This window comes from Salvelinus fontinalis, chromosome 7 (genome assembly GCF_029448725.1).
Source record: "Salvelinus fontinalis isolate EN_2023a chromosome 7, ASM2944872v1, whole genome shotgun sequence".
Lineage (NCBI taxonomy): Eukaryota > Metazoa > Chordata > Actinopteri > Salmoniformes > Salmonidae > Salvelinus > Salvelinus fontinalis.
In genome coordinates this window covers 47,760,906-47,784,768 of record NC_074671.1, presented here as the reverse complement: position 1 = coordinate 47,784,768, position 23,863 = coordinate 47,760,906, and the positions used below count along the sequence as shown (strand labels likewise).

The 23,863-nt window shown below is 42.9% G+C and overlaps 1 protein-coding gene across 1 annotated transcript; it reads right to left on the bottom strand.

Moving 5' to 3' along the window:
• Nucleotides 1-3,950: 3,950 nt before the first annotated feature.
• On the bottom strand, nt 3,951-23,050 carry aox5 (aldehyde oxidase 5). The gene is made up of 32 exons (XM_055930409.1): nt 23,038-23,050; nt 22,031-22,127; nt 21,720-21,828; nt 21,468-21,594; nt 21,227-21,288; nt 20,987-21,088; nt 20,102-20,182; nt 19,857-20,001; nt 19,603-19,695; nt 19,362-19,513; nt 18,714-18,807; nt 18,454-18,566; nt 17,988-18,172; nt 10,563-10,725; nt 10,285-10,374; nt 10,020-10,189; nt 9,484-9,610; nt 9,038-9,257; nt 8,817-8,941; nt 8,439-8,572; nt 7,949-8,036; nt 7,764-7,850; nt 7,374-7,565; nt 7,030-7,260; nt 6,305-6,529; nt 6,016-6,090; nt 5,857-5,909; nt 5,572-5,686; nt 5,332-5,397; nt 5,008-5,196; nt 4,644-4,811; nt 3,951-4,411 (listed from the first exon to the last, which is right to left on the bottom strand). The coding sequence occupies exons 1-32, from the start codon at nt 23,048-23,050 to the stop codon at nt 4,361-4,363; spliced, it is 3,942 nt and encodes a 1,313-aa protein (XP_055786384.1). The 3' UTR covers nt 3,951-4,360.
• Nucleotides 23,051-23,863: the final 813 nt, after the last annotated feature.

The window sequence follows — 23,863 nt, the reverse complement described above, 5'->3', positions numbered from 1 at the left end:
TTCTGGCTCAGAATGAGGTATTGTAGTGCTTCATCGAAGAGACACAACCAGAATCGTACATGTCATATCATATGTGTTGTTGTTTTCATACAGTGTATGATGTCATCAAAGGCTTGTCCAATGTGTTGTCACATGCTATTTATTCACCTCACCCTGTACACTATACTGTGTATATGCAAAAGTATGTGGACACCCCTTCAAATTGGTGGATTCTGCTATTTCAGCCACACCCATTGCTGACAGGTGTGTAAAATCGAGCACACAGCCATGTAATCTCCATAGACAAACATTGACAGTGTAATGGCCTTACTGAAGAGCTCAGTGACTTTCAACGTGGGACCATCACAGGATGCCACCTTTCCAAAAAGTCGGATCTTCAAATTTCTGCCCTGCTAGAGCTGCCCCAGTCAACTGTAAGTGCTGTTATTGTGAAGTGGAAACGTGTAGGAGCAACAATGGCTCAGCCGCGAAGTGTTAGGCTACACAAACTCACAGAACGGGACTGCCTAGTGCTAAAGCGCATATCGCGTAAAAAATCATCTGTCCTTGGTTGCAACACTCACTACCGAGTTCCAAACTGCCTCTGGAAGCAACATTGCCGGGAGCTTCATGAAATGAGTTTCCATGGCTGAGCAGCCGCACACAAGCCTAAGATCACCGTGCGCAATGCCAAGCGTCGGCTGGAGTAGAGTAAAGCTCGCCGCCATTGGACTTTGGAGCAGTGGAAACGCATTCTTTGGAGTGATGAATCACGCTTCACAATCTGGCAGTCCAACGGACTAATCTGGATTTGGTGGATGCCAGGAGAACGCTAACTGTAAAGATTATGTGCTTCCATCTTTGTGGCAACAGTTTGGGGAAGGCCCTTTCCTGTTTCAGCATGACAATGACCCTGTGCACAAAGCAAGGTCTACACATAAATGGTTTGTTGAGATCTGTGTGGAAGAACTTGGCTGGCCTGCACAGAGCCCTGACCTCATTGAAAACCTTTGGGATAAATTGGAACACCGACTGAGAGCCAGACCTAATCGCCCAACATCAGTGCCCGACCTCACTAATGCTCGTGGCTAAATGGAAGCAAGTCCCCTCAGCAATGTTCCAACATCTAGTGGAAAGCCTTCCCAAAAGAGTGGAGGCTGTTATATGAGCAGAGGGGGGACCAACTCCCTATTAATGCCCATGATTTTGGAATGAGATGTTCGACGAGCAGGTGTCCACAAACGTTTGGGTCTTGTTTGAAGGCCATTCTCACACAGATGCATGCCTGTTAGTATGTTCACAAATGTTATTGCCAGGTTTATGTACGTCTCTGTTCCTCAGGTGTCATGCGTGGGTCGCATGGTGTGTGCAGTGGTGGCTGACACCAGGAAGCAGGCTAAGAGAGGGGCGGCTGTAGTGAAGATAGGCAATGAGGATCTGCCAGGCCCAGTGTTCACTCTTGAGAAGGCCATTGAGAAACAGTCCTTCTCTCTGTCCCAGAGGATGATCGAGCGAGGTAATGTGGATGAGGCTTTTGATAAGGTTGACCACCTTTATGAAGGTACAGCATGTCTTAGTTTCGTATGCATACTAGGTGTGTCAACCTGGTTCCTATCTTGAGTGTTGTTTGTCCCGGTTAAGTCTATGTACTGAGCCATGTTGTAGCCATGTTGTAATCTCTCAGGGGAGATCCGGCTTGGTGGTCAGGAGCAATTTCTACATGGAAACACAGAGCATGGTTGTTGTGCCTTCTGGAGAGGAGGGAGCTCAACGTTTATCTCTCCTGTCAACACCCAACCTATGCCCAGGTACAGTCAACTCTACTCCCTCAATCTCCATCCCTGAGGATAAGAACATATCAAGTAGTCACTGTTGAAGTGTAAGTCATTACTCCTAATTGCCAAATGAAATGTTTCCTATCTCTGTCTTTTCTGTAGGAATCCACCGAAGAGACTCTTGAGATTCCCTCCCACAAAGTGTCCTGTCATGTGGAGAGAGTTGTCGGAGCGTTTGGAGGGAAAGTGACCAAAATGTCTATCATAGTCTGCGTCACTTCTGTGGCTGCATGGAAGTAAGTCAAATTATTCAAAAAGAACTGACTTGATCCAATGATATACTACATATTTCACCCAAATGCAATGGTACTGTTTGAATCCCAGCCGGTTCTGATCTCTCTACCCAGGACTGGTCGGGCCTTACGTTGTGTTCGGGAGAGAGGAGAGGACATACTGATCACTGGGGCCCGCCACCCTGTCCTGGGCAAACACAAGGTGCTCCCCCTCTTAATGCTTTGTGATGTGACTGACTGTCAGTGCATTTGATGGATCTCTAAGTAGATTTGACTGATAATGTGTTAATGTCTCCAGGTAGGCTTTATGAACGATGGGAGCATAATGGCTGCTGATCTACATTATTATGGCAACTCTGGAAACACTGCACATGAGTCTTTGTTGGTGAGTCACTCTTCCTCTGCCTTTCACCATTCAATTCTTAACCCCAAGTCCCAAGTCATCCTTGAAACCTAATACCAGACTATGTCTCTATGCTTGTCATAGGCCGTGTCTGAGCTCTTTGCCCCCTCCCTTTCTCCAGGTAATAGAGAAGATTCTCCTTCACCTGGACAATGCGTACAACATGCTCAACCTTTGCAGTCATTCGGTGGACAACTTAGGACATAATCACCATTTCATACATTTAAATATGCACAATTTGACATTGTTTTCTGCCCTTGTCTAGACGGCGAGGACAGACATTTATGGATATTGGAAGGAGCATCAACCCCTCTGTAGACATTAGCCAGATTAAGGGCACCTTCATCTAGGGTTTGGGACTGTACACCATGGAGGAGCTGAAGTTCTCTCCCTCGGAGTGTTGTACACACGTGGCCCGTCCCAGTACAAGATCCCTGCTGTCTTTGACATACCACTGCAGTTCAACGCCTACCTGCTTTCAGGCTCTGACAACCCACATGCCATCTTCTCATCTAAGGTGAGAGAAGGGTGTGTGTGTGTGACCAGGAAAAACTATAGTTAAACTAGTTATAGCCTTTAACCAAGTCTAACCAAGACCTTTGGGGTCTACAGTAGTTTACAGTAGTCCGTAAAGAATGTTCGGTCGAGTTCAATTGACGATAAAGTACATCTTCTTCTCTACAGGGCATCGGAGAGCCAGTGCTGTTCCTGGGTACCTCTGTGTTCTTCCCCATTAAAGACGCGGTGGCAGCATGTAGAGGCTAGTATGGTGGGGCCCTTTACAGCCCTGCTACCCCAGAGAGGACCTGTCTGGCCTGTAACACCCCCTTTACTCAGAAGGTAAGGCGATACCACCAGCCGGTCTCAATTCACTCCCTACCCCAACCCATAATGCTTGGCCCTAACCCATCAATATTTGCCCATTTGAATAAGGAGTTTTTATACTGCTTCCATTAAAGAGTTAGGGGCAGGGAGAAGGGGTAGGGAGTGAAATGGAATCGTCAAGTCACCCGTTCGATGTATTGTACCTTATTCACATGGGAGCCATGACTGTTTGAAATCCAACTTCCTGCTCAAGAGTATGATCAACGATTGTTCTTTTCCAGATTCCAGCCAGCAAACCAGGATCATTCCAACCATAGGCTTTGAATATTCCCCGAATTAAAACAACATTATGATTTGTCAATCGACGAGGTGTTGATCACTGCCATAAGGAATAACACCTAATCATAGAATGTTACTAACATAGAAATTCTCTATTTAGCCGAATAAGGATCAATAACACTAGGATTGCACTACTTTAAGTATCAAATTACAGGATAAGCCTACGCTTTTGCTGTCAACCTATACTTTGCTTAAAAAAAACAGGTTTGTATCCATTGGCTGCAAAAGGTAGGGTTGTCCAAATGTATGTCCATCCTGTGAATCCGTCCACTGTCACGTATGCCTTATTTCGCTTTCAATAAATTGCACGATTCTCAACTTGAACATACGAAAATACATGCTTCAAAAATGTATCCTTTATTAGTCAGTCAGACATCGGAATGCTTTACAGCACAGAATTAAACCAACGCTCAAAGTTCAGTTCTAATTTTAGGTTAATTCATCTGGGTTCTGTAGGCTGACTGTAGGTCACAGATGCAGGTTGTTAACGTTTTAACAAACAGCCCAAAACATACACGACCAAACACCAGATGGTGTATTTATCTTACCCCAAGGTCCTGGGACAAAAGTGAAATTTCAAGCAACAGCGTCAAGCACATATTCTGGACACATTTCCAAGTCATCCAGAAAGCACACAATCTGCAAGCAGCCCACCAAGACCGAACAATACATTACGATAAGGTGAAGGATTAATAGTTGGAGCCAAGCCCAGGTCTGACGAGGCTGCCAAGTCATCTTCAGTTGGCTCATATGTTGATACTCCATGGTTTGAATGTTCCTTTCTTTGGAAATGGAGCCTTGAGAAGAAAATATATATATAATGCCGTTAAACGAATGTTGTTGGAGAAAGGTTATTGGTGAGACCAAAACAGTAGACATGGGCCAGTTAGTGGACTCAGAATAAGCCTAGTCCTGAACTAAAAAGCACTTTCAATGGAGCATTTTCATCAAACGACTTTTTAGTCTAGAACTAGGCTTGATCTGTGTCCTCTGGAAAAAAAACAGTCCTTTGATATGAAGAAATGTTACCATCTCAGTGAACTGGTCCTCACAGGCCATGCGTATCCTCTCAGCAGTAGCAGGGGAGCTTAGAGGGAAGCTGTCCCCTAACCCCCTCTCTCTACGGGCTGCAGCAACTGCCTCCTTTATGGCAAAGAAGATGGTGCTGGCCAAGAACACTGGCGGCTCGCCTATACCCTGTAACAACATGGCCGACCATCAATTACCACTTAGGAAGTGAATCCTCAGGATCCTTGAGTGAAAGCATTTTATTGTGTTTTATATGACAAATATTTGGCATGGTGCAAATTGTTCAGTCCAAAAGATGCTCTGTATTTGGGCCTAATTGATGCCTTTATGGATGTGTCGCGTGATGTCATGTCGCTTGTCTTGCCTTGGACCTGTAGATGGCATGTGGGTTCTCTGCGTTGGCTAGCAGGTGGACGTTAAACTGAGGAGGGACGTCACAGAGGGCAGGAATCTTGTACTGGGACGGACCCCTGGTCATCAGAACCCCCTCAGGAGAGAACTGCAGCTCCTCTATGGTGTACAGACCTATGCCCTGGACGAAGCCTCCCTCGATCTGGAATATATAGCACCGTGTTAACTTTGTCTCAAGTCATATTGGAATGTATGCTACTGAAGATGTCCTATATTGATCCATAATACTGTAGAAATGTATAGCCACTAGACCTGTGGGTGCTAGAGAGTACTGTACCTGTCCTATATCTAGAGCTGGGTTGAGGCTCCTCCCGACATCCATCACAATATCTGTTCTGAGATTCTGCAACAAAACACACAGCTAATTGTATAAAGCCAATGACGCCCTTAAGACATAACATATAAAACCAAGGCTCATACATGCTTATTGCAAGTTCTAGGGGATGCCTGCAGGTACAGTATGAAGTAGTGTTAATGAACATTTCACTGGTTTAGACCAAGGGTAATACTACTGTACTTTGTGATCTCCAGTGAGACAGTCGATCTCCACTTCTGAGCAGCAGGCCCCAAAGGTGAAGTAATAGTAGGCTGGACCCTCGCTGTTCTCCCAGTCCACACCCGTGTGAGGTCCCCTGGAACCCATACGGCGCCCGTATTAGGATAGCCTACTTGTGACTGAGACGTTCCTAATGTGAGCGCCGTAAATCGTGCCATTGCAGTGATCACGGTCTTACAACAGTCAGTGATACGTTGCATTGCTTCATTACACACTACGGTCTACAGTATTGACAGGGGTACGTACAAGAAGAAGCCAGTTGCAGATAAGCTGACCTTCTGGCAATAAGCCTCAAAAATCTGTGGGAAAGAACACAAGTTATTGTATGCTACACCATAATTGAGATAAACTTAATATAATGATGTTTTTGTGTCTATTATAGTCTGGTGGATGTTTGTTGATTACCCATTGTTGCCATGTATATTTGGGATGATTTTCCATGACTGGCTTCAAGCGTCCCATCAGTTTCTCACAAGCATCCTAAAATGATACACAGTAACATTTGGTAAGAGTACAACAAACACATCTATACCACATGTCTTTAAAAGCCACATGAGAAGCCTGTGATAACGGAACATTGGAGCTAGCCTGATCCCAGATCTGTTTGTGCAGTCTTGCCAACTCCTATGGCCATTGTCCAAGGCAGTTGGCGTGACAACACAAACAGATCGGAGACCAGGCTTCGTTGAAATACCTTGATTGCCATGCCCACTGCGTCCGTGCCAAAGGAGGCTGCTGAGGGTGAAGCATTGGGAACGTTGCCCGTACAGGTCTCCTTGATGTGGATTGAGGACATGGGCACCTTCAGGATACGACTGGCAATCTGGAGGGCTTTTGTGTTGATTCCCTGACCCATCTCTGTGCCTCCGTGTGCCACCAACACCGAGCCATCCTTGTAGATGTTCACCAGAGCTGCACCCTTGAGCAGAGGTGGAACAAGAAAATGAACAACTGTTATTTTGTATCTCTATGGGGATGAACACAGTTTATACTGTGGGCTCCCGAGTGGCGCAGCGGTCTAAGGTATTGCATCTCAGTGCTAGAGGTGTCACTACAGACACACTGGTTCGAATCCAGACTGTATCACAACCGTCCGTGATTAGGAGTCCCATAGGGCAGCACACAATTGGCCCAGTGTCATCCGGGTTTGGCCGGTGTAGGCCGTCATTGTAAATAAGAATTGGTTCTTAACTGACTTGCCTAGTTTAAATAAATGTTACATTTAAATGTTAAAAGTTATTTCTCCCCAGTAACTTACAAGTGCTTACAGCTATGAAAATAAGTATCTGCACACCCGAACCAGACACAAGTTACAGTGTTTAATGAGCTAAGCTTTCGGTCAACAATGTCCTTTGTCAGAGCATCTTCCTAGCACAGTGGAAAAATAAACATGGGGCATTCTAAATTATTCATCCTCACCTGGTTGTAGAAGCCTTTGGAGAAGCCGACGCCGAACTTCATAGGCACAGCAGAGATGCCCCTCTTCTTCCAGCGGTTGGAGGTGTTGAACTGCTGGATGGCCTGGAGGCGATCGTGGTACCCAGCCTTGTCTAGACACTCGTCCCAGCAACGGAGCATGTTGCGGGGGGAGAAGAGCTGCTTGTGGTGGGTATAGCACTCCTCCTCCCGGTACATGTTGATCTCCCTCACCTGCAGAGACACACCAGGCCACATTCATCATCAGTAGGAACATTGGATGGATGAAAGGTGGGTAATTAACTAACTGAACATGACCCTGAATCCTGCAGTAACCTCTCACTAACCTTCTGTGGAGGGAGGCCACATTTGACAGCCACCTCGTGCAGCACGCTCTCCATCACCATGAGTCCCTGGGGTCCTCCGAAGCCTCGGAACGCTGTGTAGGAGGGCAGGTAGGTCTTACACACCAAGCCACGCCCACGCAGGTTAGGGATCCTGTAGCCATTGTCCATGTGAAGCAGGGCTTTCTCCATGATCTGAATCACAGCACATTACAGGGAAATGAAAATGTGTCTTATGCTAGGGTGTTTCTGCTGTCCATTTTTAAACGTGGTGAGAATCATCAGTCCTTGTTGTCTAGGACTTTTCAACTGATATCAGGCAATATATTGGACAATCGCAGATAACCATTGAGTCATACACAGTATTGGATTCAAAGTTCTTAACAAGCTTACGACTAATGATTCATTCAGGGTACACCCCCCGTTACTGTAGTAGGTGATGTCCGCTGCCATGATGGTTCCATCGTTGTTGTATCCCACCTGAGAGAAAACAGGTCGTTAGAAATGCTGAGGTAAAATTCCACTGATGATACAGTTGTTGTTGATGATGCTCATCTGAGAGGGCTACTCTACAATACCTTGTATTTCCCTAGGAAGGGGTGTCTGCCACTGGTGATCAGCATGTCATCTCCACGTTCCAGAACACAGCGTACTGCTCGCCCTGTCCTACAATGAAAACATAGGAACATTTACTCTAAGTATTCAAGGTATTATATGTATTCAAGGTATTACATGTATTCAAGGTATCACATGTATTCAAGGTATTACATGTATTCTTGGTATTATATGTATTCAGGGTATTTTATGTATTCAATGTATTATATGTATTCAAGGTATTATACTATATGTATTCAATGTACTTTATGTATTCAAGGTATTATATGTATTCAAGGTATTACATGTATTGAAGGTATTACATGTATTGAAGGTATTATATGTATTCAAGGTATTATACTGTATGTATTCAATGTACTATATGTATTCAAGGTATTATATGTATTTAAGGTATTATTAAATGTTTTATATTCCACTAATGTGTGTTATCAACACTCTGTTGAAAGCTCTTACTTGACTGCAGCTGTGGCAGTGATAGCAGAGAGGGAGGCAATCTTCATGACTTTGCCACCGAACGCTCCCCCCAACCTCCTCACGTGACACGTGATCTTGTTGGAGTCGATGCCCAGAGTGATTCCTACCACTTCCTGGGGTTGCAGGGACAAAACAAAGGACATTCAAATAACAAATTGGTATAACTTTTTGATTGGAATACTTTTTTCCTGATCATATCAATCAACCAGCATTGGGGCACTGATGGTAGTCGTGTGTCAAAAATCAAAGATTCCGATTGGCGGGACGGGAAAGGGTTAACAAGATGCCACTATCCAATGTAGCTAGCTACATAACAGAGGAGAAAACTCAAACATAGATAGTTTATGTGTGTCTAACCTGAGTGTATGCTGAATGCTGGCTGGCCACAAACAGTTCCAGTTCTCCATTCTCTCCTTTGGGCACTGCAATAAGGCCCTGAGTCTCCATGTAGAAATGCTCCTGACCTCCCAAGTAGATCTCATCTGCTCACAACACAATCACATATCATCAAGACATTTGAAGACATGAACTCGCATTAGAAGAAGAAGATGCACAGAGGCAAACCATTGCGTTTTTACCCTCCAGAATCTGATCCACCGTCTCAAAGGCTTTGTCCATGTCTCCTCTCTCCAGCTGCCTCTTTGGGTCAAAGAAGGACTGATGCTGGATGGCCTCTTCTATTGTGAAGAAGACAGGAAGTAGATCCTGGTAGGTGACCTTTACCCTTTGAGCTGCTCTCCTGGCCTGCTCTCTGCTCTCTGCTACCACAGCCCCAATGATCTGCCCCACACAAGACACCTGCACAAGAACAACCAATCAACAAACCAATCAATCAATCAAAAACCACCATGGTAAGCCAATATACAGTATAATAGACCTCTCATAATTAGAAATGCCATTAGAACAGAGCTGCTCTATTCTCCTCAATTATCATCCTCAGTCATTGCCATGGTCATACTGTCTGTCTATGGTACGGTGCTACAGACTGGGAATGGTAGTGAGAGGGTACAGTACAGTAGCCTACCTCCTCCTCGGCAAAGAGTTCCTCTGGGTTATCGAACAACATCCGTCGGTTCTGACCAGGGACGTCCCCAGCTGATAGGAACGTGACCACCCCAGTCATGCCAAGTGCTTCAGATGGGTCAATGTTGCTGGTTTTGAAGTGGAATAAACACACATGATCAGAAAACCTACATGCTGCCTCCTGAGTGGCACAGCGGTCTAAGGCACTGATGCTTGAGACCCGGATTGTACGGTGTTTTCTCCGACACATTGGTGCGGCTGGCTTCCGGGTTAAGCGTGTTTCGGAGGACGCATAGCTCTCGACCTTAGCCTCTCCTGAGTCCATATGGGAGATTCAGCGATGGGACAAGACTGTAACTACCAATTGGATATCACGAAAATGGGGAGAAAAATATTATAAAAGGAAGAAAACCTACATGCAATTTCAAAAAGACGAGGCTGGATTTAGGTGATTATCTTATGATACAGATCCAACTGTAGAAGTTTGTATGGCCAATCCAAAAACAGTCAAATAATGACACACTACCATAGACTCACATGATCTTGGCGTGAGCTCTGGTGCTGGTCACCATGAAGACAAAGAGTTCCCCCTGGACAGGTGGTATGTCATCGTAATACTGGGCCTCTCCTGTAGCCTGATGGAAGGCTGCTTGGTGCATCATGGGATGGCCCACAGGGTCCTGGGAGGACTGGGCATTGGGCACAAGCTGCAGAGGAAAGAGACACACAATATGGGGATACAACCATCATCCATTGGAGTAAGTTGTAACTGTTAATATATAAGCCATTGTTGATAGCAAACCTGGAAAGAGTGATGTCCCTGGGGCACTTCGTTTTTGAAAGGCTTGAGAGCACTGAGGTACTCAAGGGGTAGAAGACACACGTTCACATCCTGCACAATTGGGTAGAAATCAAGAAACATGAAGCATAATAAAAATGATTGTAAAACACCTTTTAGAGAGCCAATGTAATATTGCTACTCACAAATATTGTCACATCCTTCAGATTCAGCAAAACAAGTAGCAGATTTGATGTTTCGCTGAAAAATAATTAAGGATTGTGCCTGTCCTGTATATGTACCCTCTCTCTGAGCTCCTGGAGGACCTGCATGTAGAATTTGAAGAAGAAGCTTGTCGTAAGGGTCTTGCGATACTCCACCTTCCCTCCGTGGGCAGAGTCAGATAGCTCCACCTCCTCCTCCAAAAGACAGCAGGCATCAGCCAAAAGCTCCTCCCCCCAGGACCTGAGCCAATCAACCAACACTTCAATTGCAATTCATCAGTTCACCAGATCACCAGTTAAGTTCACCAGTTCAGTTCAGTTTGGTTCATTTAATTTGTCTGATGTGATGTGTGTGTGAAGATAGGAAAGGAGAGATCACTATTACCGAATATGTTGTATGAATAGAACACTAGTGTGAAGGAGGAGTTTGTGAAGAATGAATATCTCAACTCCTGTATTATAAAGAAACAACCGTAATTATAATCGAGAAATACTGTGAGGAAGTGTTTGTAGAGTAAAATAAAACAATTGCAATTGTAGAGGTAAAAAAAGCACCAGCATCGGGGTTACCAAACCTACAATTACCTTTAAAATTGTTAAAAAGTAGATCTGTCTCCATTTAGTGCATATTCATCTTAAAATAGTAGACAATGACTGTGAAGCAGTAATGAATATCCAACAGAGATTGGTAATAGTATATACAGTAAACGTTGGGGTGGATTAAAACACAAATGATTAAAGAGTGGAGGGAGGACAATGGCCTCCATGTGAACAGAAGTTATCCTGTTTTGTTTTGTCTGTAATTAAAACCGTTTTGTTGCTAATTTAAGATTTGGCACAGTGAAAACTAACAAAATGTTTTTTTTCTCTTTTAGGAGAGGATGAGGTGTACCTATCTCGTCATTTGAAATGTTTCCGGAGGCCGGGTTGCCTTGGGAGAGCAGTTAGTGAAATTCTGCTGTTCTATTGAGTATAAAAGGTACCCAGCTCCCAATTAAGTAAGGCCTGGCACACACACAACCCACCTGTTATGCATATTTGTTGGTGGTGTTAATACCGTGTCGGATTCATTGTGTGGGGTCTTTTTATTTGGGTTTTGTGGGTTCTTCACGGGTTAGAGAGGATGCACCTTAAAAGGGCACACAAATACCATTTTCTGAAGCATCTATTGTCCGACTTTTGGTTGCACAGATGTAAGTTCTCCTGATAAGAAATGTACTGAAAACCCCAATGTAAACCTGGTACACAGAATGTTTGAAATGTCTTTAAAATAATGAGTCTGAAGTACAGGGAAAGCAAAGGGAAAAGAACACTCACTTAATGGCGTTGAATGACCTCTGTCCTGACTTTCTGGTGAGGCCTGATCACCCTCGCTAGAAAGGCTAGAGACATTGGGTGGGATTTAAGTATAGTATGTAAATACTGGTAAACATGAAGAAGTGTTGTTGTTTTGTTTGTTTTGTTTTTGTCTTGCGTCAAAACAAAATCTCACCAAATTGGGTCTGATGCATGGTCAGGATTTCTCCCTAAGCGTTAGTCCTCTAACTCCCTGACACTGTAACTCTTGGTGAGGTCTTTCTTTCTCTCTCCCGGAGGACCTGAGCCCTAGGACCATGCCTCAGGACTACCTGGCCTGATGACTCCTTGCTGTCCCCAGTCCACCTGGTCGTGCTGCTGCTCCAGTTTCAACTGTTCTGCCTGTGGCTATGGAACCCTGACCTGTTCACCGGAAGTGCTACTTGTCCCAGACATGCTGTTTTCAACTCTCTAGAGACAGCAGGAGCGGTAGAGATACTCTGAATGATTGGCTATGAAAAGCCAACTGACATTTACTCCTGAGGTGCTGACCTGTTGAACCCTCTACAACCACTGTGATTACTATTATTTGACCCTGCTGGTCATCTATGAACATTTGAACATCTTGGCCATGTTTTGTTATAATCTCCACCCGGCACAGCCAGAAGGTCATCGGATGCAGCACTCCATCAGTCTCCTTGGTCAAATAGCCCTTACACAGACTGGAGGTGTGTTATAGGTCATTATCCGGTTGAAAAACAAATGATAGTCCCACTAAGCGCAAACCAGATGGGATGATGTGTCACTGCAGAATGCTGTAGTAGCCATGCTGGTTAAGTGTGCCGTTAATTCTAAATAAATTACCAACAGTGTCACCAGCAAAGCACCATCACACCTCCTCCTCCTTGCTTCACAATGGGAACCACACATGCGGAGACCATTTGTTCACCTACTCTGTGTCTCACAAAGACACAGCGGTTGGAACCAAAAATCTAAAATTTGGACTCAGACAAAAGGACAGATTTTCACCCGTCTAATATCCATTTCTCTTGTTTCTTGGCTCAAGCTAGTCTCTTCTTCTTATTGATGTCCTTTAGTAGTGGTTTCTTTGCAGCAATTCGACCATGAAGGCCTGATTCATGCAGTCTCATCTGATGTTGATGCTGTTACTTGAACTCTGTGAAGCATTTATTTGGGCTGCAATTTCTGAGGTGCAGTTAACTCTAATGAACTTATCCTCTGCCGCAGAGGTAACTCTGGGTCTTCCTTTCCTGTGGCGGTCATCATGAGAGCCAGATTCATCATATCGCTTGATGGGTTTTTGCGACTGAAGTTGAAGAAACAGTTCTTGAAATGTACAATGTGTAGAATTTTTTAGATTTGATGTAGATGGTGGTGGGGTGGCTGGAATGACGCGGGGAGCTGGGAAGGTGCTGGTGTATCCTGCAGTTGGTGTTGGTGCGTCCAATGCAGTCCCAAGGCGCTCCAGGCACGAGGTCTGGTGGCGGAGCTTCGTTCCTACAGCGGAGAGGTCGGAAGTCCTGCTGCTTCCTGTTTTCCTGGGTCGATCATTCTGTCACTGGTGTAGAAAGGAGTAGGCAGGAGGCAGCCGCAGGTTTACAACTACTGAATGTATTTAAGCACCATAGATCGAAGCGGAACGTAACCCAAACGCTGTTGTGCTCAAAATATATCTTTATAAACAAAATGGCACAGGGTGAACCCAAAGTGCAAAATATATTAATAATGATTAATGGAAACAGGATGCACCTGAGCTCAATTTCGAGTTTCATAGCAAAGGGTCTGAATACTTAAGTAAATAAGGTATTTCTGTTTTTTGCAAACATTTACAAAACTCTGTTTTCGTTTTGCCATTATGGGGTATTGTGCGTAGTTTTATGAAGAAAAACATATATTTAATCCATTTTAGAATAAGGCTGTAACGTAACAAAATGTGGAAAAAGTCAAGGGGTCCGATTACTTTCCAACTGCACTGTAAGTGACCTAGCAGTAGTGTTTAGCATGTTATGGGTTAGATGGAATGATTTTTGTGCAAATATATTTGTCGCAGGAAACAAAGTACAACGGGGGCCAGTCTCTGAATTTATTTGACTGCGGCAGGCTGCATGGATGTACACTTCCTAATCTCAAGGCTTCTCCTGACTGATAAGAAGACCGGGAGTACTGAACTTGGGCTGGGACGATAACAACACCTGCCTAGCCACAGAGATTCATTGTACATCCTCGACTCAGGAGGAGGGAGGGCTTGTTTGGTAGAACAATAATTATACTAGTTGACCGCACGTAGCATGCAAAAAAAGGGCGAAGTGAGCATGATATGGTGTGGGAATACCTCTCGTAAAACCTGCTGCCTAACTGGTAATCCTGGTTAAAAGTATGAGTTTATGTTTTTTACAGACTTCATTTTTTTTGGACCCCAGCAGTACAGTATTCCTGAAGGTATAGAGTCAGAGAGAGTGGGAATCACCATGTCATCATCGAACTTCGTTTCTTGCCATATATGATTATGCATAGCATAATGCATCACTAATACTTGTCATATTTTGTGATTTCTTTTGTTATCACTCTCTTAGGAACCCGAAGGAGGAAGAGAATTTCAAAAGCTCTCGCTGAAATGTCATTATCAGAAAGCGCTAGAAGCTACTCTGACAATAAAGACAACAGCTTGGCTGCCAAATACGTCTGAATCATAGTCTGTGAACTTTGCAAAACGGGCCATGTTGGGAGTATGTCCTTGTATGTAATAACATTGATTTCATGTTATAGGGCTCTGTGTTCTTCTTTTGTCTCACAGGTCTCAGCAACTATTTTGTTCAGTTCTGCAACTGCAGGAGAGACTGTTAGTTTGATTGGGCTAAAATAAATGCCATTTTCTGATGAGAATGATGAAGATAATGAGGACTATAAAGGAACTAACCATGTTCTCCCCCTGCTCATGACGATAGAATGTCCATACATTAAATTGTGTAATAAAGCATGTGTGTAACAGTATGAAATTAATGTATTAAATTAAACCATTCTACTGCAATGATTTTACAAGTATGAGGGCTATGGAATACCTATGTAAGAATGCTGTTCACTGACTATAGCTCAGCATTCAACACCATAGTACCCTCCAAGCTCATCATTAAGTTTGAAGTAAACTTTGAACATTGATGTATATTGACTAATTGATTTGATAATGTTTTGGTATGTTTATAACTGTAGAAATGCATTAGGAGAATTGACTTGTGTGTTATGGGTTAGATGGGATGATGGAGGAGTATCATTCCCAGAGACTGTATATTGCTACAGGAGATAGCTCATAGGAGAGGGTGGACAGCTAACTGTACACAATATGGGGATTTAATTGAACATGAAACATACCCAGATCATGCTGAGAGTAGAAGAGATAGCGGTGGCATTTTAGACACTATGGCAAACTTTCAGGAAATCTGTGACTCCAAGTTTTGTTAGGTTGGATATTATTCCCAACTCATTCATCTTTTTCCCAATTTCTAACAGCCGGCGAACACTTGACAGATTAATTGAAAGAGGTTATAGTCATGGTCCATGTTGGTAGTAGCAGGGGTTACTTTAGTAACATTTTGGGGATATCAGTTTATGAGGACTCATGCCACATGGATTGGTAACTGGTAACTGGGAGACCGATGGGAGTACAGGGGAGGCTGTCACAAATTAGTGATCTTCCCATAAGAGGATAGTTTATGTTGTCAGGAAATGACCCATGTGTTGCAGTGTGTATATCCTCAGGTGAAAGCAGAGATAAGCAAGGGCACGGGTTGAATTCTGGAGATTGAATGTACATCAAGATACACCAGGCGGGGGTGTTGGGACAGTGTTGGTTTGGTCCACACACACTACTCCTTACAGCACATGCAGCAGTAAAGATTGTCATGTCTCTCCTTGGGAGGGAGCATAGTTCTCACGTGAAGTGAGGTCCAGCTGCATAATGGGTGAGCTTGAAGACACCGTAACAGAGGAAGCTTTGCGAGAGAGAGAGAGAAAGAGAGAAAGAGAGAGAGAGAGAGAGAGAGAGAGAGACACTAGATTCCACTGTAAGACATGCAGAAGGGTTGGGTCTGGGAGCTACTTTAAACATCATAGTTTGGTTGGGGTTAGCTGCTTTATTGGTTAATGCATCACGTGAAAGAGGATAGATGTTGGGGTAATTGTACTATGAACAACATTTTGAAGGAATTGATGTGAAAGCATATACAGTGCTGAGTTACCTTAAGAGGATGTAGGATTGTGGAAATGGAGGAGATGGGGGGAAAAAAGTGACAATGACATAACATTGGGAACACCTCTCGGAACCTGTTGAGCGACTCCACTATGTTAGTGCCCTCCTTGAAGACCACCTTCATCCCAGCCAAAAGGAGAAGACTTGGTGGAAGCATGAGGAGATTTTTTTAGGGCTTTTGGTTTTGTGGAATCCAGCATAAATGTAGGGGTGCCTAAAGGAGGGGTGCCTAAAGTGGAGTATATATACTTGAAGTGGTGGAAACATCTCTTTGTCTGAATACAGCTGTGTCGACCCTTTGGGAAGAATTAAACTTGGTTAAGCTTTTCTAGTGTGCGTGAGTTATTTACTCAGAAAAATTTGACCCTAACAGTACGAATTTAAATTCGTTACATTTCATACAAATTGTAAAATATCATACAAAATGGATTATGGAATTCCAAAATGTAATAAATACCATACGAAACATAACATATCATACTAATTGGCAGAGGTGTGGACTCGAGTCACATGACCTGGACTCGAGTCACAAAAATGATGACTTGCAACTCGACTTTGACACCAATGACTCGTGACTTGACTTGGCCCTTATGACTCGACCTGACTTGATACCCTCCCCTAAGCCCAAATATTAAAAATGATGCTATTAAAAAAAGTGTGCAGCCCATCAACTCTTAGTTTAACGGATTACAGTTTGAATCGGACAGCAGCCAATTAAATTGTGCCATCTGAGAAAAAGTTGCGTGTGGCAGTGCAAAGCAACGTCGGCAGGTGAATTCAGATGGAGCCCTTGGAAAGATGATATCCCAAATGATTATTTTCGGATATAAAGACGACGCTGTATCAACAAAAAACGGATTGCAACTTGCAAAACATGCGGGAAGAAAATTACAGACGGAGACGCAACAATTTCCAACTTTGTTCGACATTTGAAGCTGCACAAAGAATGGTAAGTCATGGCTAATATAGCCGACAGCTATATATTTTATTATTTTACTGGTGTAACATGTAGGCTAGCGTAACGTTAAATCAATGAGCCTCCACACAGTCAGTCAGTGCAGGAACGTGATCATTGCACCCAAGATTGAGCTATAAATGGCTAGGCAGTTGGTAGCCTAAATCCTGCCTGATGTTACTGCTGATCCTAAAACCATTGACATACGTTAGCCTACTGTAACCACACAGAGAGAGCGTGTGTGTGTGTTAAGGTTGGGTGATTGTGTACAAGTCTACATCGCCCGATTGCGCCCCATAGCTATCCTCGATAGTCGATCACTATTGGGGGGGGGGGGGGTCTTTCTCATAGCTACCCATGTATTTCCATGGAAATATTATGTTTATTTGGAAAGGATTAAATATATAGATATTTATAAAAGCATTAATGATTTGCGTAAATGTAATATACTAACTATTACTCTTGTTAAAAAATATGAAATGGTATTACATGACTTGTTTAGGACTCGAAACTCAGAGTTTAGGACTTGAGACTTGACTTGATGGTCTTGACTTGAGACTTGACACGGACTTGCCTGTCTTGACTTGGGACTTGACTTGGGACTTGAGTGCTAAGACTTGAGACTTAGTTGTGACTTGTAAAACAATGACTTGGTCCCACCTCTGCTAATTGGAGTATCCAGGATTTACTATGTTACGTCTACCCCGGATTCCAGGTTGAAACTATTGGTGTATATTTGAAAATACTCAAATACACTGACTGAAATACACTCCCCCCATGCATTCAACCCAGGTATTTGGAAAATTGTATTTGAAATAAGTATTTGAAAAAAACTTTCAAATAGTAGGCTATTTATAGGAAATTGCAGATAATTTGGGCCACATTATTTGAAAATACTCAAATACACAGAAAATAAGTATTTAAATAACCAAATACTTCAACCCAGGTCTGCAATGTCTGTAAAGTATGTTGTTGTCAGTCTACATACCGTCCAACAAGCTTCTGGCATGTGCGTCCAACCTTGACCAGTGTGGGTCCCACTCCTCCGTAGTAGATGTTGAGCGACTCCACTATGTTAGTGCCCTCCTTGAAGACCACCTTCATCCCAGCGTTGACTATGGAGAAGGCAAACTCCCTCCTCTGGGCCTGACGGAAGGCGGACACAAACTCCCACTGCAGAGATCAAAGTAAAAATAAATACTGTACTACAACCAACAAACATAATACAGTCAACAGACATAATACAGTCAATAATCAACAGTCATTCTCAATACAGTCAACAGACCATTTCTCCAACCTGAAAACCTCGCAACAGATTATTCATGTTTACTTACCAATTAACCAAACACTCAGTACCCAAAGCTTGAAAGAGGTTGGAGTTATGAGTTAAACTAAGGTCATCATCAATATCCAGAGTGGTATTTGTATGAGAGATTAAAGCAGTTATTCCTCACTGGTTTGGAGTAGGGGATGTCAATGGACAGGAGGACTTCATCTGGTCTAAGCGCCGTCTTGCCAAAGCCAGTGAAGAGTTCTTCATTCAGAGTGATCGCCCTTGTCCCATTTTCTACAACAAAACGACAGTTTCATATTATGAATCGAGGCATCACTCAATCAACCACGTCCTTCCCATTTAGGTCATGTGATATAGCATGATCGCGAACTGAAAGGAAAGGATCAAATCAAGAAGAATCAATGCTTTGGCCAACAGTACCTTTAGACATGACCTGCAGCGTGCAGTCCAAGGCAGCTAGAACACTATTGAGATCATACTTTGGGTTGGCACTGAGGATATTGCCTCCAATGGTCTGTAGACATGGGACATCATAAAACTGATCAAATTATACACATCAATAAGGCTTTCAGGCAAGAGTAATGCAGTGGTCTAATGTTATACGCCTATTGCACGACAATGGCCCAGCGGCACCCTTTTCACACTACATAGCCAAGCCAAGCTGTACTGTCTGTGCTTGCCTGGTTACGCATTGACCATCGTTTCTGGAACCATGCTGAAAAGGACAACGTGAGGAGAAAATATCTGAGCCAACACAGTTAAGTTTGTTGGGTACATACAGGTGTGCCATCTTAATTTGATAATTCTGTTGTCACAGAGAATGTGCAGGAGGAAATGCAAATTCTAGTGTATTCAAGGTTTAAAAAGGCTTCTAAAGTTGGTCATTTAAAAAGTCAGACTTGATTTATCCTAACTAAAAATGTATCAGCCGATACAAAAAAGTCCATTAATTATAATCCACATAATAATTAAAGTGTACTGTTGCTGCAGGATTCCTTTCCTGCTGTGAGAAACTGGTCAAATTATGATAGAACATCTGTATCTGTGGGTAATAGTTATAGGGCTTACAGCCATGTTGCGGATCTGTTTCCCTGCTAGACACCGTAGGGTCTGTAGCAGGGCCTGGTACCCCCTGGTTCTCTCTGCCTCCATCTCCCTCACAGCCCTCTCCATCTCCTCCTTCAGACTGGACAGGGTGCAGACTGCCCCCATACTCACACCTACACGGACATGAACAAACAGTAAGTAGATGACGAAAAGCTGAAAAGTTCTTTCAACGAACGGACAATAAATACACTTCTAAACCTACCATCCTTCCCCCACGTCACAGTATGTAAATCTGAAACTCTCCCGGCGTAGATGATGAGAGGATGATGGACTCCTTTCACTTGCATATTTGGTCCTGCTCAGAATAAATACACACATAATAGATACAATGTGGCTGAGTAGTCGTCAGGATGAATATTTTTTGTACCGTGTACAACGTGTGGGTCTACTTTTAATGGGTAGAGTGAAAGCAGTTCTGAAACACAAAAGCAAGATGGAAAAGCAAAAGGTTAGTACCTATAGTTGTGTTGCCAACCACCACAGGGGCTTCAGGATATTCTGTTTTCAACTCAAGCAGATTGGTCAGATCTACTGGAGAAATCAACTTCAGCCTATCGCCTTGGAAACGCAGACTCCCACAGGCACGTTTCTTTCCCATAATCTGGTATAGAGAAGAGTGAAATCGAAGTTCTCTGCAAGTTAGTTCTGTTTGAGTTGACAATAGACACGTCTCTTTACTGTGAAGACTGAATCTAACGTACCATGAGTTCTGGAGGGAAAATGAGGTCCTGGGATGGGTCAAGCGGTAGGACATCGTCCATATGGAACAGCTCCTCTGAGATCTGACAAGGTATCAAATATTTATTTAGGACACAATCATTCTTTCCTGGTGTCATCATTTCAACTACCCCTCAATTGAAAAAGCTACTTTGCCCCTTGGGCCACCGTAGTTATATGCTGTGATTACATTTACATGAAGTAGTGTTACGGTATTCTTTGGACTTTCATTTATCTGCATGTGTCCAGCACTTATATCTAGCCTGACAATAAAATGTTTGACCATTTTGTTTTCACGACAACCAGGGCTACAAGTAGAGTACTACACAAAAAAAATAGATATCAACAGTTGCATTCATGACTTTCATTACCATAAAATAAGGCCTGCCAAAGCAAAAAACGTATTTATATGAATGCTGTTAGTACAGAAATAGTTTGCTTACTGGGAAATGAATATCCAACTAGTCAATGACAACTGTGTGGAGTTTGCGACAGCAACTATGTGAGCGTATTACCGACACTATGCCGCAATAGACACAAAACGTGCATATCTGTGAGTCCCAGCTATTCATTGACAGCTTTTAACAGTTTGTAGCTGAAACCATTCGAACTCTAAAGCCATTTTTTGTAAAAGACCCAGCCCCGTCGGGATCCGCCCTTGTCTCACAAACACCAATCACACAGACTAATGGATGCAGAAGAAATATAAGAGCCAATGGTTCACCCCAGAAGTCTGTAGCTCAAAAACACAATGTTTAAAGGTATTAAAAGTCCAAAACACGCCGGCGTTACGGTGGAACTCGTTGGGTTAAAGGGGAATCGTATAAGGTTGGAATTCATTAGGTGAAAATGTAAAGTATTTAACTCACGCCACTATCCTTGTGTTGCTTAGTTCCATTCTCTATACAGCACTTTCCCCCTGATTCTCCATTCTGGCCATTCTGGCAACATCCCTCTCCATTCTCTGATGCCTAGTGATATGTAACACATGCATTTTACAGAACATGTTTCAAAGTAATCAAAAGAGAAAAGATGCGCATTTCGGTTAAGAGACATGTACTTTGAATCAAACAACGAGCTTGTGGAAATAGGTTAAAGGCATTACTCACATCACAGAAAGTTTTGAATCCATCAATGATCGGCCTGTAGCCAGTACAGCGGCAGAGGTTTCCTTTGAGAATGTGGTCAAAAAACTGTCAATAACGTTTGAAAAAAGCTAGCGATGAACCTACAGCCAATGTTTTGGTAGAGACCTTTGGACTACTAAAGATGATTAAAAAAATAAATAATAATAATAATAATTAATAGCATATGTTTTATATTTTTATCTATAAAATATAAATGAATTACCTCCTAGAGCCTCTCTGATGTCTTCCATGGTGGGATGTGGTTTGTTCCTCAGTAAAGTGTACATGGACATCACCATGCCTGGAGTACAGAAACCACACTGAGAGCCATGGGCCTTGGCTATACGCTCCTGCAAGAACATGGACATATCAGTTTCCCTTACAAAAAAAATATCACCCAGCCACAATGAATGGAGAGCTCCACTTGCAGGATTTAGGATCACAAAACCCTTTATAACCCTATAGTAGGACCTACCTGAACCGGATGCAGTTTGGTCTTGGTGCTGCCAATACCCTCCACTGTTACCACAGCAGCCCCATGCAGTGTGCAGATGGGCTGCAGACAGGCGTTAACAGTGTAGTGGCTAGGATCAGCGCTCAGGGATATAACAAGCAGTGCCGTGTCGAATAGAATAGTGTGATGCAAACTGAAGAAGATTCCAGTCATTTTACTCCAAAACTGTGTTTCTCAGTCATGATATTTTGTGGCGGTGTTATTTAGTAAAATATGAAATGGTTTTCGTCCCACATATGGTTGTGAGGGCACTATTAGAAAGAAAAGGATACAGAACTCTGTTGTGGAGTTGGTCATATCGGGACACCATGACCGTGCAGGCCCCACATCCACCCCCTCCACAACCATACTTAGTCCCAGTTAGAAGCACTATATAGAGAAGAGACACATGTAGATGATTTTGGCTAAGCATTTTGAAATGACTTTCACTGCTACACAACCCTGCACCTTAGAGGCTGCTGCCCTATATATATATATATATAGACATGGAATCACTGGCCACTTTAATAATGGAAAACTAGTTACTTTAATAATGTTTACATACTGCTTACTCATCTCATACGTACAGTATATATTTTATTCTATTCTACTGTATTTAGTCAACGCCACTACGTCATTGCTCGTCCAAAACGGCACTGTTGTCATTTCACTACAACATCTGCTAAATATGTGTATGTGACTAATAAAATGTGATTTGATGAACATAGACATTACGTGCTGTTATTTACATGAAAAAGGGTGTTGTAATTTTGTTGAGGAAAAGTACCTTTCCTTCTGAGGAATTTGAGGAGCACCTCCTCTGGATCGGCATTCCTCTCTAAGATCTGAAATGTGTGCACACGTGCACACACACACACACACATCAGCACACAGACAGAGATCACAATCTATTCTAAGACAACCAAGCCTCTGTCTGTGAAAAAACAGTAACAAGGCATATCTACATCAGGAGACAGGAAACAATCTGGAGAGTCAAAATGATATCACGGGTGGCTTGAGAATGTCATACTCTCTGCATCTAATCTATAGTATTATCTGTGACTATAATCAGGACATTGGTGTATCGGTCTCCTGACAATCATGTGATTTACATTAAAGAGAACATTTTGAGGTGGGGGGACTGGAGGAATCTGTATCAATTGAATACTGTATAAGAAAATATTTCAGATGCAGAAAGCAGCCTTTGTTTCATATTTTCTTACAGTGTTGAAGTGATATGATTTTCTCATACTAACCACAGAAATAATAGAAAGTATCACAAACACAATAGACATTTTACCAGACAACTGCATTGCGTAAATTACAATTATTATTCATTTTCATTTGGAACTAATGTCAATTGAGCTGCTCAGCAAAAGGAACATATACTGTCCTCTGCAGTTTGAAAATGTGGCCTAATGATATTCCAAAAGACCAGTACAGTATAAATGGTCAAACCAACATCTAATAGAGACTAAATAAAGTGTTGATCCAATATGATTAAGCACAGTCTGGATCTTTTGCTCCATTATTGGCAAAAGATCTGATTAAAAATAAATAATACATTTAACTAGGCAAGTCAGTTAAGAACAAATTCTTATTTACAATGACGGCCTACACCGGCCAAACCCAGACGACGCTGGGCCAATTGCGCACCGCCCTATGGGACTCCCAATCACGGACGGTTGTGATACAGCCTGGATTCGAACCAGGGTGTCTGTAGTGACACCTCAAGCAAGATGCAGTGCCTTAGACCGCCTCACTACTCAGAAGCCAACTTGGTTGGTCAAAATACCAATAATAGGGCAAAAGATCAAAATTGGGCTACCTGTGTGAACACAGCCATAGTCACATATTAGAAAAATATAATTTCTTACCTTTTGCCCATTTACATAGAAAATCAATTCACTGCAACTGTTGGGATAGGACATCATTTATGTTTACTCAAAAGCAGCAATCTGAAACTCTCTGAATGTCTCTGAATTATCATTTGTGGCAGTTTAAATACCTTTGGGATTGACCAACGTCACATGGCTTGAGCTTGAAAATCATTTACACACATTATCAATTAAGTTATATCATGAGAAAGAAACATTACATATATCCCCCCCCCCCCCCCCCCCCCC

Excerpts from the sequence above, each read along its gene's own strand:
- aox5 (XM_055930409.1), bottom strand. Across the intron at positions 21,289-21,467 it reads CATCAGAGAGGCTCTAGGAG|GAAACCTCTGCCGCTGTACT; the intron begins GTAATTCATTTA and ends ACATTCTCAAAG. Across the intron at positions 7,261-7,373 it reads GTGGCCTCCCTCCACAGAAG|GTGAGGGAGATCAACATGTA; the intron begins GTTAGTGAGAGG and ends GTGTCTCTGCAG.